This window comes from Trematomus bernacchii, unplaced genomic scaffold (genome assembly GCF_902827165.1).
Source record: "Trematomus bernacchii unplaced genomic scaffold, fTreBer1.1, whole genome shotgun sequence".
Taxonomy (NCBI): Eukaryota; Metazoa; Chordata; class Actinopteri; order Perciformes; family Nototheniidae; genus Trematomus; species Trematomus bernacchii.
This window is the reverse complement of record NW_022987739.1, coordinates 26,972,827-26,988,855: the sequence shown is the minus strand read 5'-3', so window position 1 is coordinate 26,988,855 and position 16,029 is coordinate 26,972,827. Positions and strand designations below refer to the sequence as shown.

Genomic DNA, 16,029 nt, shown 5'->3' with positions numbered 1-16,029 from the left:
ACACCATGAATCCAGAGTTTATTGCTTTTGTTTAGCTAAACATGAAGGTAATAACTAACACCAGGGTGATTTTTGTGAGAGGATGACCGTCCTGGCCAATGTTAGTGGGGGAGTGCCAAATCTGGCAGCCATTACATCTGATGCATTGAAGCAAGTGATGAAGAGTGAGATGAAGATGACTGCAGAAAACAAAGTAGAACTTAGGGAATGTAGTCTTTGCTTGAGAGAAAGTAATAGTAGGGGCAGGACAGATGAGAAGAGATATATCAGCTGCATAACGGAGAGCTTTGCCAGAACACAGCAGCTTCTAATCACCTCTCTCTGCAAATGGAGACTTCCCAAATGGATGAACTCTGCTTTCCACAACTCTTCAACAAATCCTGCAGCAAGCCTACGCCAGTTCAGTCAGATGTCCTGCTCGCTTACATCCTGCTGTCCTTCATCGCTCTGATCACTGCAGCTCTCAACCTGCTGGTCATCATCTCTATCTCCCACTTCAGGCACAGACAAACTTTCAGCTTAAGCTTATATTTGTTAATAATAACAATAAAAATAACATGATTTAGCAACGCATATATTCCTTTTAATTAATGTTTCAGATAAAAGTTATTCTGTTGCAAATTATAACATATTCAAACCTGACGTTGTATGACAAAATAGTTAAAGCAGAGACTTCAAATGCTTTTTGTGTGTTTTACTGCTGTTTGTTGTTACAAGCTATTGATGATATTCTTCCTTTCCAGGCAGCTCCACACCCCCACTAACCTCCTCATCCTCTCCCTGGCTGTCTCAGACTTCATCGTGGGTCTACTTTTGATGCCTGTTAAAATAATTTTAACAGAGGCTTGCTGGTACTTGGGTGACCTATTGTGTGCTCTGTATGATATTGTTGATTTTATCATTACCTCTTCTACGGTTGGAAACATGGTGCTCATATCCATTGATCGTTATTTTGCTATATGTGACCCTCTGCATTACACCATCAGAGTAACTCTGAACAGAACAAAAATCTGCATCTGTCTATGTTGGATTGGCTCTGTTATCTATAATTGTCTAATTTTAAAGGACTTTCTGAGACAACCTGATTCACAGAATTCTTGCCATGGAGAGTGTTTATTTGTTACTGACAATATCACAGGAGCTGTTGACTTTGTCGTTACCTTTATTGCCCCCATTACTGTTATCATAGTTCTGTATATCAGAGTGTTTGTGGTGGCTGTGTCTCAGGCTAGAGCCATGCGATCTAATATTGCAGCTACGCGCCAACGTGCAGATGGTGCAACTGCTAAGAAATCTGAGATGAAAGCAGCCAGGACTCTTGGTGTTGTTGTCCTTGTGTTTCTAATATGTTTTTTTCCATACTACACTCCATCCCTTATAGGTGAGGAGATTGAAAATAGTATTACAACCTCACCCATTGTACTCTGGTTGCTGTATTTTAACTCTTGTCTGAACCCAGTGATCTATGCCTTGTTATACCCCTGGTTTAGAAAATCTATCAAACTCATTGTTACTCTTAAGATACTTCAATCTCACTCTTGTGATTCTAAAATACTGTAAAGACGGGCTGGGGTTGAGATATATTCTAAAAAACCTCTGTTCAGATGGACATATTTTTGCTATTGTTGCTGAGTCACTCAATTAAAGTCAGAATGCAATGTGCAATGATTACACATTACGTACTTTAGTAAAACATTTTGTCACAATAAAATATTCAATCATTTGTGTTTGTTTGCTTTAGTTTTTACTTGTGCTGACTTCAGTGTGAACAGTATTCTGGTTAATTTAGTAGACAGTATGCATTACAGACTGATTGATTATGTCGTTGGCAGTGGGTCAGTGTGCAACTTCAAACAAAGAGTGTGTGTGTGTGTTAGAGAGTGAGAGAGCGAGAGAGAGAGAAAGGAGAGAAGGTTTACTGACACATAACAGGTTTTGTTCTCCTCCAAAACAATGACGATACAATATAACAATAACAAAAATAAATCTTGTTGAGTGCTAACATATTTTACCATTGCCCGTGATCATTTACATGTATTGTCTCTTGCAATAACGGGAGGTTCAAATGTAGAAAAACAATCATCATATTGAAGCTGACAATAAGAATTAAAGCTGCAAGTAGCAATATGGCAAAAATCATAATCACGATTATTTTTGGTCAATATTGATATCACGATTATTAAATACGATTATTCATAGACTTTGAAAACATCCATTTATTAAACTTTAAAAAAAAATAATAATAATAATTTGAACAGTATCTTTTTAACAGTTGATTACCCTGAACCTTAAGTATAATTCAACTGAAAAACCAATACAAATATAAATTATATAAATTATACATTTATATCTGACTTGAAATAAATAATATAAAATTAATAAATACCAATAAAGAAGATCAACAAATATTTTGGGGCACACTTCCACAACCTACTGAACATAATAAATATAATAAATAAAAATGTATTAGATTATTGCCAAAGTATTTGAACCTTTTCATATTTAAGTCTTTAGCAAGTAGAGGGCTGCTGCTGCTGTGTGTGTGTGTTTTTGTGTGTGTGTGTGTGTGTGTGTGTGTGTGTGTGTGTGTGTGTGTGTGTGTGTGTGTGTGTGTGTGTGTGTGTGTGTGTGTGTGTGTGTGTGTGTGTGTGTGTGTGTGTGTTTGTGTGTGCACAAACGCGTTAGTTTAAAGACCCCCATAAAGCTCAGATTATAACTCGAACCCTGGGGCAGCAAGCAGTGCAGATCTGGTGAAATTATGCCGAGATGGCATCGCGTAACGCTTGTCCATAGTGTTAACCAGTTGCTTAAACCCCTGGTTGCTAACCATGGTAACTGGGCACATGTCTTTAGCTATGTAGAATGTGATGGCATCTGTTATATCTTTGTGTCTTTGCGAGATGGTTGAAGAGAGAGAGAGAGAGAGAGAGAGAGAGAGAGAGAGAGAGAGAGAGAGAGAGAGAGAGAGAGAGAGAGAGAGAGAGAGAGAGGAGAGAGAGAGAGAGAGAGAGAGAGAGAGAGGAGAGCAGAGAGAGAGAGAGAGAGCTGCAGCGCTGCGGTCCGCGGGGCTCCGCCTCCGCCTCCTGTCCTCACAACTTTTATTAATCCCGGTACCGGACCATTTTTATTTGTTCTTACTCGGAACCAGTGGCGGCTGGTGCATTTTTCTCCAGGGGGGGCTCTACCAAAATGTAAGCAAACTTATACACAAACTCAAAACATATGCCATATTACAACGCAGGGCTAGCTCGAAGGCACACAGCACATTTTAGTGCCTGTTTTTGTCAACCTCCTTATTATGCTTACAGACCCCTATCCTGTCGCCCTCATTGGACAGCTGTGTTTACTTTCCTAAAGATGGCTAATCGCATATCATTCATGTGGACCCCAAGAATGGGTCAGAGGCTGGAGGCTGGCACTCGGAGCTGCCCTAAAACAGTCTTAGCCATTCAGGCAACGAGCTCCTCAACCATGGCTTGTTGGCCACCTCCATTTGTGCCTTTTTGAGGGCAGCCTCTTTGGCCCCTCTAGCCGAGGCTCTCCTCCACTCACAATTACCTCTTTCACACCAAGGCTTTTCCCGTTTTAGCTCCGTACTAGAGCTTTTCTGGTTCAGAACCGGTTCTTCGGTTCAGCTCTCGCTCTGTTCACACCGCTCAGAGCCCGACTGGTGCTGCGTCATTGCGTCCTCGTTTGCGTCATGACGTAACCGTTTGCGTGCCTGCTTCATAAAACCAAACCGCGCGGAAACCCCTCACATCGACAACAACAACAATGGCAGATTGTATTGAAGCGCTATTCGTTTTGGTTTCGCTCTGTCGAAATGAAATGGAACAAATGGGACGACTTTACTACCAACTTTACAGTCGTTACATGCTACATTCAAAAGTTCTTTATGATCATCATCAACTTCAACGACGATTCCGTAGGAGAAAGAAGGTAAATATACGTCCTATTCGATGGCGTTAGACAGAGGTGGGAGTAAGTCCTACATGTGCAAGTCATGAGCAAGTCTCAAGTCTTGACCTACAAGTATCAAGCAAGTCCCAAGTCACTGTGGTGAGAGTCAAGCAAGTCAAGTCAAGTCATTGCTCAGGTCAAGCAAGTCAAGTCAAGTCATACAAAATTCTGATGAGTAAGCCCAGTTTCCACATTTAAATCAGTTAAAAGACAGTGGTTATGAAAATGGATTCAACCCACACTATGATCTTCATTATATACACAGTTAATCATTTGAAATCTAATTTAGACCGATGACAATCATATTAGATGAATATTAACCCTAGAACTGCAGACAATATAGCTAGGACTCAATCAAAAAGTCTGTTCAAAAAGGCAGAATTCCAGGTAAGAAAATCGTATATGGCATTTGCCAGAGGTGGGACCAAGTCATTGTTTTGCAAGTCCGAGTCAAGTCTCAAGTCTTTGCGCTCAAGTCCGAGTCAAGTCTCAAGTCTTTGCGCTCAAGTCCAAGTCAAGTCTCAAGTCAGGATGGGAAAGTTCAAGTCAAGTCCAAGTCCTAAACTTTGACAAAACGAGTCTTAAACAAGTCATTATGTGCTTTTCAACAAATGTAATGACATCGATCAACAGAATAATACTTAATAATCAAACTGCTCTTTATTAGTCACATTAATAATTTAATAATCCATTTTCTCTCTGCTGGTAAAGTAACGTGTTTGTCTTCTATTGTAAGAGGGGTCAGTAAGGTAAGGCTACCGTGACGGTTTGATTCAGAAGGAGTTTAATGTATAAGAGCGCTGATGTTGAGGTGACCAGAATGTTTATTTCCACTGTGTACAGCATGTTATAAGGGAACCACAATCTATCTTTATGCAAGGGATAATGTGCAGCGAGGCGTCTCTATGGGGAAAAGAACACCTGAATCTAGATCCCTCTGCAGGTGGTACTTTAACTATATTTTGATGCTAATACTTTTGTACTTTTACTTGTAACATTTTGAATGCAGGATCTTTTATTGTAACCGAGTATTCCTACACTCTGGTACTGTTACTCAAGTACAAGATCTGAACTTCTCCCACCTCTGGCAATAAATCCTGAGTGGTTACCAAAAAAAAAACCCTGCTCTGAAGGTTATTTTCATTTTACAAATCCTGCACTCAGCTTTGCTTTCTCCAATATCATTGACATGCAGCCAGATGCTGCTTCTTTTTTCGGTTTTCGCAAATTTCTTGACTTTTTTCCGACGCGCTTGCATTTAAATCCGGCTCCCCGTCTCCCCGTGGCTCTGTAGCTGGCCTGTACCACTACACCTGCTGTCTTTGGAGCGTCTGCCCCCCACCCTTCTTTCACATAATGGTATGATCCTAGTGTGTCCTCGCATATGATTGGCCGCATGGTGGCTCAGCAAAATAAAGTCCCGCCCCTGCCTGCATGGATTCTCAGCAAGAGTTGCAGCGGCTGAAGATTCTGCTCTCCTAACGGCAGCTCGCGATCGGCGTGTTGGAGACCCCTGAATTAAATTATCAAGTCACCTCAAGTCAGAAGGCTCAAGTCCAAGTCAAGTCCCGAGTCATTGGTGTTCAAGTCCAAGTCGAGTCGCAAGTCTTTTGTGATGTTGTCAAGTCGAGTCCAAAGTCATCAAATTGGTAACTCGAGTCTGACTCGAGTCCAAGTCATGTGACTCGAGTCCACACCTCTGGCATTTGCCATTACACATATTTAATTTAAATGTCTGTTAACACTAGAACCGCCAACAGCATCAGCACCTACATAGATATCATTTTCAAATCATTGAATTTGTTCCTCTTCATCATTTCCTTATAAACTAAGTAGGACGATTTAAAACTCACTTAATTGGGTTCATTTAGAAATTGCTTCAGTTTATCATCATAACAGATCAAAAAGTTCAGATTCATTTTACAATAAATCAAGGAATGATGCACTTCTACAAACAAAAACAACATAATTAAAACATTTAAACAAACTACTAAAAGTAGATGAACTACATTATTCAACAGTTTACAGTAACTTCTGATAATAACACAGGGGAAATAAACGAGGCATCTCTTTTCCTCTCTCTCTCTCCCTCTCCTGACAGCCCGTCAGTATCAGGGTTAGTACAAATGAATCCCTTGGCGGTTCTAGTGTTCATTTACCGTTTTGTCTTCTCTTTGCAATGCTTAATCGGTTTGAAACCAAGTCTAACGTAGCTTAAACTTAACGTTAGCTTTCTAGCTAACACAACACATTCACGCACCTTTCTCTGTGGGTTTTTTGTAGTGACGAATGAAGTTGGATGTTGTGGTGGTCGTGTCACTGATCTTTATGCTGCAGACCCTGCATACCGCTGTTCTCTTCTTATTAGCCTCATCGACAACATAATCCTTGAATCCAAACTTGACGATTTGTGGAGTAACGCTAGCCGCTGCCATGTTAACTGACACTCCTGCCGTAGTGGGTTGCCAGGTTTGCGCGCACTGCGCTATAATCACCCAATCACGTTTTTCGAAAAAACTAAACGTAATATCTCACTACAAAAACAAACGCAAATATTTAATTTTAAACAGTCAAGTCCTTTCAAGTCATCTGTCTCAAGCTTAAGTCAAGTCTCAAGTCATGAATACCAAGTCAAAGTCAAGTCAAGTCTTTTATCAATGTTAGTCAAGCAAGTCTCAAGTCAAAAAATATGCGACTCGAGTCTGACTCGAGTCAAGTCATGTGACTCGAGTCCCCACCTCTGGCGTTAGAGCTAGCTGTTGTTAGCCTCTGCATGCGCCAAGCTCAAAATACCCAGCTTTGCAGCATTAATTACTATGGTATAACATTAAAACTGATTCTCAATGTTATTTCCACAGATCATGTTGAAGCTGGCGGAAAGGCGGATGTCGCGTGTTATTTGGACACAGCCCACATCCGACGTAAGCGTGACGTATGCATGGTGCTTGCTTTCTAGACCGACAACTTTCTGGTGCTTGAAACGAACCGGATTCCGGAGCTTAGAGGCGGCTCCGCTGCGGTGTGAACAGGAAAAAACGGTGCTTTTCAAGCTCCAGCTCCGAACCGGCCCTGGAACCGCGTTGGTGTGAAAGGGGTAAATGAATACACTGAAGAGTGTACTTTAGCTCGTACAACTCTAGGTCAAAACAAAAAACAGCTGGGTCCATATTTGGTTCTGTCGTTCTGTCGAAATGACGTGAGACTGGGTTGCCTGTTAAGCCCGATTGACCCCGCCGGCAATCAGGCTTAACAGGCAACTCAGTCTCACGGCATTTCGTGTTATAGTCACGACATTTAATCTATTGATTCCTGTCTCACAGAACGATTTTAAAAGGAATGTATTTCTATTAGTAGTGTGTTTCGTGCCTGCAACACGTCTTTTTGTCCGGTCGGGTCTTGGAAGACCGGAAGCTGTGTGTATAAAAAACATGTTCTTACTCAATATCAAGCCACGATTATTGTTTTTATTCTAAATCGTATAATGTCGGACCCAAGATCCTCAGCTATGGTTTAAGCTCGGTGATTGGATGTTTTAGCTGCAATTCACGTTGGGATATGGTGTTAATGCGATATGAAATCCGAAAAACATTTCGGAGTTTAGGATGGACGAAGACACTACACTACCCATAATCCTCAGCTATCGTTTGGGACTACAGTCCCTTTGCTTGAAAAACCCTGTGATTAATCTTCAAGCTCTAGGATTGGATGTTAGAGTGGCAGTGCGCCAAGGCTACGCCGAGCGTCAAACAGCTCTTTGAAATGGAACGAAACCACGGCAGACAATCAAAAACTGGACTCGAACGGGATTGCTATATTATTTCACATGTTTTACTTCTACACATTCATATCTGATTTGCAGACGGAAAGGTATATCTGTCATTTAACGGTAAGCTATTGAATTTGTGAATCCATAGATGTGTCTCCCATCACCCAAAACCCCTGACTATTCTCTCAACTCAGTATTTACATTCTTATATTCAAAGAAAATCAGTAATATCTTTAAAAACTGCAAGTCCTTTTATATCAGCTGTGCACCGTTATGGGGTAAATATAACCTACCTACCAATTGGATCAAATATAAAAGTCAGCCGAATTAGTATTGATACTGCAAGGAGACGTATTGTGTGAAGAGAAATTGAAGATGTTGTTTAATTGCTGATATATTTATGATCCACATCACGTATTCAGTTTCGGCGGCATTTCTTCCAGTTTGTCCTAAGGTCTTCTAATCAGGGCTCTATAAATAAAGAACTACGGCAGATGTGTAATATTTAATGCAGCCGAACCGTGTATTACAATGCATTTATGTGATGACTTTCAAAGAGAAAAGCAAGCACACTCGGATTAAAGTATTATTATTATTTCTTTTTAAATGTTCTTCGGATTTCATATCGCATAAACACCATATCCCAACGTGCATTGCGGCTAAACAATCCACTCACCGAGCTTAAACCATAGCTGAGGATCTTGGGTAATCAGTTCATCACCTGTATATGCTCCGTCCAAACTCACAACAACGTCCTAAAGACAGAAATAAAGCAGCGACTGTATTCGCCATGACACAGATGGTCTGTGGTTTGTACATGTTTAACTTTCGTCTAGTTTCTGAACAGATATGAGGAGCTGTGAGCTCTGTGTGCTAACAGCTAACGGCTGATGTTTTGGTTTTCTGTTACAACGTCAGTGACGGCAGGCGGAGATCCTCACCGCTGATTGGCTACCGCGCGAATGCGTCATGCGAATTTGACGTCCGAGTTGGAAAAACTGACCTCGAGCGGTTGTCGCGGCCCCCTTCAATCGCCTCAATCACGCCGCGGCATTCGCGTCAACCGCGTCAACCGTGTCATGCGCGCCGTCGGAGCGAATTTGCGTCTGTCCGCGTCCCTGCATTGACTTTTGTTAGAAATTAAAATCAATGTTGATGTGGCGTATTTGAATGAAATACACTGTATTTAATTTAAATCTGTTTTATTCTGAAAACCGAAGATTCACAAGTGACTTCCGGTTTTCCGCTGGTGAATTTCGTCATTTCCTGTTAGCATTAGCATGTGGCGAAATGCTACGTTTTCAAACCTTGAATTGAAGGTGAAATAACATGATGTTGTACACTAAACACCCTGGGTTTAACACTCATTTATTGACGCTGGAATGAGGTTTATTAGGGAATGTTTAGATGACCACAGACATCAGAGTGATGTAATTCAGCAGCAGAAACCGACAGGATTTGCATTGGACACGCCCCCGTCGACGCCGGCCAATAGGAGAAGACTACAGTTGTAACCCGGGAGACACAAGAAGGATCTCTCGCTCTCCTTGCCCCCAGCTGACCCAGCGCGGACCGGGACCAAACAGCTGGCAGGGGGAAACCACCAACGTGCACATTTCATTTGTATACCACCGCATCTTTTGTGTAATTAAATGCTGTTAACTTTTATAAGCTTGCCTTGACTCTTTTCAGTCTCTCCTGCTCTCGGGGTTCAAGAACCACTAACAATTGGCAACCCACGAAGGGACTCTGGAGAGAGGAGAGGGCTGGAAGAGAAGAAAGCTGCAGCTAACAGCACAACAGGCGGCAGACAAAGGATTTTTTGGCTAGGCCCAAATCAAAGGTGAGACGGTTACCTGTTTAATTCAAAAACTGTATAGTTAAATAACTTACATTAGGTGCAAGCGTTGGTGGTGAGTAGTAGATTGATCTGTGGTGTGATTGCGAGTGGTGCGGTTTTGTTTATAGTGTTTCTTCGGCGCCGCCCGATTAATGTGAATATTAAAGACCTTTGGGAAGGCACTAGAGGTTATCTGGTTTACATTGGACTGGCTCCAAATAGTGTTAAGATCTCTGGGGAGGTACGAGCCATGATCTGTTTTGCACTGGACTGGGTCCGTTCATGTTAGTTTATATGTTTGATGTGTTAAACCCGGCGTAGTCTGGTTTAATAAAGTATATTGTGTGGAGTTCTTAAGCCGAAAAGTATATTTTTGTGTGATGTGCTAAGCCGAAAAGATTGTGTACAAGATTGGTATAAGATCAGCTTTTAAGGTCAGCATCTATAGAATTTAGAGCTAAGATATATGAAGATTGTCTTGTTTTGTATTGGAGTTTTTCAAGCAGTGTGGTTTTTAATTGCATCACATGTTCCCATTGTTCCCCTCCCCTTCCCCCAGTCACATGAGGTTAATGCTATACTGCTAAGCTAGTTAGCTAGCCAGTTGGCATTACTAGGTGGTGAAATAGTTTGAGTAAAGATACAACTGGTAACTACTGATTAAATACACAGGGATGGTGTAGATGAACATTGAGAGTAGATTAAGTTGTTTTTGTTTTTCATGCTTTTCAAAGAAAGTAATTTGAACTTTATTATTTGGGAAAATAAACCGGAAGTAGGTTTATGAACCGGAAGTACTAGTTGATACATTTGAAAGGAGTTAAAAATAAGACAGCTCCCCTAGCGGACATAAGTATTACAGTTAATACATTCTTCACCACACACAGATAAAGATTACATGTGGTTTCTCTGAATTGAAGTATTGTAGTTATGACATTTGCATAATTTCATAAACTTCAGAATACACTGTCCACAGTTTATTTGGATTTTCACCATATTCCTATTTTCATATTTTAAGGGTCAAAACCATACACTGTACATTTTTTGATTTTTTAAATTTCTGATTTTAAAATTTGCATAATTTCTAATTTACTTAATAATTTTTTATTAAAAACTTTTTTTTTAAAAATTAAAAAAAATTACCAGATTCTAAAGTTGAGTTCAGATGACATAGGATACTTTTATAAAGAATACAAAGGTACTATTCAGTGGATTAGTAATTCTTCTTTGATAAACTTCATAATTCCATCCAAGTGAAACATGTCACTAAATGACACTAAGTTAAGAGCATTCTCAATGCCAGGCTCAACTGCAGATATTAAGGAGAGGGTAAACATCAGGTCAGATGCTATGACAGCGCCAAAAGATAGACAGAAGACATGGAACAGAAGAGAGAAACTGTTCGAGCAGTGGCAAACGAGAGGATTGATTCCAGCAGACGATCAACCTGGACCAACAAAAGCCCATAGAAAAGCTGTAGTTGAATATGAGAATGGAGAATACCTACAACAGCAAGAGGCATGGATCAAAGCCGGACGACCCTCGTGGTATGGAAAAAGCACTATGAACAAAGCTGAAGAAAGAAAAGCTAGAGTTACAAGTCTGATACTCCATCTAAAATATGCCAGCCAAGGATTGACAACAAGCTTACATTTGGTAGAAGCAGCAGATCTGCCAGTAAATGAAGACACAGCAGAAATAACAGAAGAGGCTCCAGTTATCCAAACTCCAAAGCAGTATCCAAGCCTGACCGAAGTGTCTCCTCCCGACATATCAGAGAACAACCCTTCTCACCAAGCTTCAATTCAAGCCCCAAATGTGAAAGAATTGGCGTATGAGGTAAGAATCCTATCCAGTGTCAACCAGCTGATGGAAGCAGAACTCATCAGAGAGGAAGAGTTCAAAAGAAGAATGGAAGCAGAACTCATCAGAGAGGAAGAGTTCAACAGAAGAATGGAAGCAGAACTCATCAGAATGGAAGCAGAACTCATCAGAAGAATGGAAGAAAGACAAAGACAAGAACAAGAAGAAAGGAAAAGATGGGAAAAAGAGCAAGAAGAGAAAAATTACCAAACTGGTTGCTCTCCTGAAACAACACATTCTGCAGATGAAAGATTCCAAGAAATTAAGGAAGAAAGAAAACAACAAATAACTAAAAAATGGGGAGAATCTCAAACAACACGCCGAACAAATTACTCTCCTGGCAAAGACTATTCCAAAGGACATGGAGATGAAGATGACGACGGCAGTACACAGTTTGTAACCAGTAGACACTCCCCCTACCAAGAACAGTCACAGCAACGACGCAGATTTGCATCTCCCTCAGAGAACAATAATAGGGACGAATACCCTGGGACATGCCCCAAAGCTGGAAGAACCAAGACCAGTGCACATACCTCCATGCCATTGATAGCGGCTGAGAGAGGAGGATTTGACTACCAACCATGGGCTCACAGGGACATGGAATCATTAGTGGCAAAGCTACCTCCACTCACCCAAGGAGGTCAGAAGTGGGTGAAAGATCTGGAGAAGTACACTGTCCAAGACCACCTGTGCTTGGGAGACATGTGGGCACTGCTTAGACGGATAGAAGGCAGACTAGAGGCAAGAGCAGTAGATTTCATGGCCAAATGCACCAACTCTCCAGATGACACTTCATTCAACAATATCAGGTCGAGCTATTGGGCTGCTATTCGTAACATCTACCCGACAACACGCAGTTTACACGCCCTCAACAGCCTGAGAAAAGAACCGGGGGAGGACATGCATACCTTCCTGAAGAGATGTGAAGGAGTGTGGGAGGACTGCACTGGAGAACGACATGACGTTTCTCCGGCTGTCGTAATGTTGTGGAAGAACGCGGTCATTAAAGCCCTTCCCCGATCAGTGCAGGCATGCCTGGAAGCCGTGGTGGGATTAGAAGCTAAACTCCCAGAAGAATGGAAACTACAGCTCATTCACCACGACATGACATACCAGGCAACACAGAGGGAAAATGACGAAGTGATGAAAGCACTAAAACTAAGACTTTTGAAGATACAAGTAGCTGAGAAAGATGCCGAAGCTGAGAAAAATGCCGAAGCTGAGAAAGATGCCGAAGCTGAGAAAGATGCCGAAGCTGAGAAAGATGCCGAAGCTAATATAAACAAGAAATCGACAAAGCAGATGGCCATACTAGGAGAGAAGGCAGGGCGAACACCTCCAACAGTTCAAACTCAGGAAGAACCAGAGCATCAAATGCAGAACCAACAAAGCGGAGGAGGAAGTTTCAGAGGAGGTTTCCAAAATGGTGGCTGCTACACATGTGGTCAGACGTTACATTGGTCCAATGAATGTCCCACACAACTCCAGCAACAGCAAGCACCTGTGTATCTTCCTACCCAAGTACAGCCACAAGCACCACAGTATCAACAGCAAACACCTGTGTATCTTCCTACCCAAGTACAGCCACAAGCACCACAGTATCTTCAACAGCAAGCACCTGCATATCCTCCTACCCAAGTACAGCCGCAAGCACAGGTATACCCTCCCATACAACAAAAGGGACAATGGAGAGGAAAGCAACGATCAAGAGGGAGAAGGGATGATGGCTGCTTCATATGTGGTGATTGTAGACATTTGGCCAGAGATTGCCCCACTCAGCAATATCCACCACAATGTAGCCCCTCACAATACAGAGGAGAACCAGTGTTAGATATTAGGAAAATTGAGGCGGAAGCATATGCCAGGTCCATGATGAATATTTCTGTTGGATCAGGTGATTGGGTGAAAGTAAAAATCCACAAGATTAACTCATTGCAACCTGTATGGAGTGGACCATGGGAAGTTGTAGAACGCACTGCAGATGCACTCCGGATCAGAGTTAACAAAGGAACATGTTGGCACTTTCTTGCAAATTGTGTAGCCGTACCGCCACATTTCCAGAAACGGCACGGCAGTTAGAACTGATTTTGGAAAAACTGGTACAACACAATAAGTAATTGAACATTTTTAGGTAAGGCACCACCAGAGAAAAAACACATTTTTACACTCAAACTATTTCCAAGTCATAGACAAGGAATTTAGATAATATAAACTTAATGTTCACCAAAAGTAATAAGTATAATGGAAAGTAGACATGGGCTTACACTTGAGTCAATTTACATTACTGTGATCTGATTAGTGTCCTCAGCAGGTTTTTACTGTTGTTCTGAGAAACAGTGGGATTACAATATTGGAGAAAGTATGGAGATGTTCTTTCGTAGTGTGGGGAATGTGATGCTTGAAACATGTAAGTATTTCAATGTATAGGAGAAAATGGTTTCTTGAAAGAGTTATGTTGGGTAAATATGTAACAATGGTTGAAATAATTTTTAGAAGGAGATTTTGTAATAACATTAGTAGACATTAATTGTGTTGTTTAGATGGCATTTAACAACTAAGACAGATAGTATGATTAGAAAAAGACAGAGTGGAAAGGGTTGAATTTTTTTAACCTCAGTGTGCTAGACTTCCTATAGGTAATGCGTCCCGAGACCTGGACTCCCCCTCTGAGTCAGAAAGGCTACGACCCCGACCCTCCAAGCTGACAAAAGACCTAACCCAACAGGAGACTCCTCCTTCTCCATCGAACAGACAGAGAACCAGAGCTGAACCAACAACAACAACAAGACTGCATCCAGAACTGCAGCCAGAACTATCTCCACCTGTGGCATCCAGAACCAAACGGCATGCTGACATACAGAGAGATACTCTCATTAGTCCCTCGGACAGGCAAAGTGTGGGACATGAGAGCAGAATCCGCCCTCCATAAAAACAGTAGAGAGACTGTAAAGGAGGAGATGAAATGCAAAGCAGTACAAGAACAGTGGCATGATGTGGGCTGCAGATGTAACTGGGCCAAAGGCTGCCTAAAAGAGTTACAGCCGATGGATTCAAGAGCTGATGGACTGAAGACAGAATCAGAGGAGTTGGCATGGTCGATTGGAAGTGAGGAGGCCGGGGTCACGGCTTGAGAAAACCAGGGTGTAAGGAATGCGTGGAAGGGTAGGACCCAAATGCAGACTATCAGAAAAGGTAAACGGTCTTGAAACAAAAACGAGCTTTATTCTTAAAGCTTAACAATAGCATGGCATGAAACACATAGGTTCTACAGAAAACTGACCGTGACCAACATGGTGGGAGACAGGAGAAACAAACAATGAACCGACAGGGGAACACAGGAAGAGACAAGACTAAATACAGAGAGGGGTAATCACAAGACGAGACACAGCTGGGGTAAGGGAGGCAGAAACACAAGGGCAACAGGTGAACACAATCAAACAATCAGACACACCAGGGAAACTAAGACAGGAAGGCAAACACAGGAAGAAGGAACAGAGAAGACACGAGGAAAACATTTCAAAACAAAACAGGAAACCAGAAAAAGACAAGACAAAACACAACACAGACAGATCGTGACACAGGGGAGGAGAACAGGAAAACGGGAATGAGTGAGTTTACACATAAACACACTTATTCACAAAACGCACATAAAAGTGACCACATTTAAAGAACTTGAATTGACTTAATAAATACGTAAAGACAAAAAGATGTATTAACCATGAATTAATCAATTGGTAAATTAAAATAGCAGTAAAGAGGAAACTATTAAAGTAAAATGAGAATCATCCTAAAACACACTGAGGGATAAAGGGGGAGACATGATGGAAACATTCACTACGCAGTGGGTGTTTTGGAGTACAGAGTAGAACTATATTCTTCAATCTTTCCATCAAGAGATTCTTATTCATGTGTGAATAAAGTGGTGATTTAATTTGTTACAATATTGATCTACAGATTAAAGGGATTGTTTTAGGAACCACTGTATAAGTTCAGACAAATCTTTATTTGTATGGATAATGTTAAAGGGAGAGCTAGGACCAAGCCAAATATAGTATTCCAATCTAAAGTATTGATTTCACCATTGTGGCATAGTTATTACCATAGGAGGGCTTTAAAATGGAAATATGAAATGACTTCTGTTTTAAATCCTTGATGAAGGAGGGAGTAATTGCTGCATGTTCGAACACCCAAGGTTCCACACACTGCTAAGGGGATTAACATTGTTTTTTAAGTAGACCAGAAAAGGGGTTTAAATTATTATAAGGAGTTATGAAATACATAGCAGAGCTACACAGATCCTAATAATGTTTTGACTCAAGATAATAGCCACATGTACACAAGTTTCTGAAATAGATCTTTTAGACATTTTAATACTAATTAGGTGTAAATAAACTGCAGTAGTAGTACTATAAGGAAGTGAATTTTGTAACAAATTTCAAGAAAGGTGGGAGGCAGAAGTCCCAATGAAAAGTTAGAACCATCTTGAAAATCATAGTTGAAATCGTGAATGAATAAGGAATGGCGCTCCGCATATGACATATTTTTGTAGATAAAGGGTACCCGCCTATGCTGAATTACCTCTGAAAAGACTCTGCAGAGC

The 16,029-nt window shown here is 41.2% G+C and overlaps 1 protein-coding gene across 1 annotated transcript; it reads left to right on the top strand.

Moving 5' to 3' along the window:
• Nucleotides 1-327: 327 nt before the first annotated feature.
• Nucleotides 328-1,560, top strand: LOC117495334 (trace amine-associated receptor 8a-like). The gene is made up of 2 exons (XM_034146531.1): nucleotides 328-500; nucleotides 744-1,560. Exons 1-2 carry the CDS (start codon nucleotides 328-330, stop codon nucleotides 1,558-1,560), a joined length of 990 nt encoding a protein of 329 aa, XP_034002422.1.
• Nucleotides 1,561-16,029: the final 14,469 nt, after the last annotated feature.

Coding starts and splice junctions, on each gene's coding strand:
- LOC117495334 (XM_034146531.1), top strand. CDS start 328: ATGGAGACTTCCCAAATGGATGAACTCTGCTTTCCACAACTCTTCAAC. Junction 501..743: donor ATCTCTATCTCCCACTTCAG/GCACAGACAAAC, acceptor CTTCCTTTCCAG/GCAGCTCCACACCCCCACTA.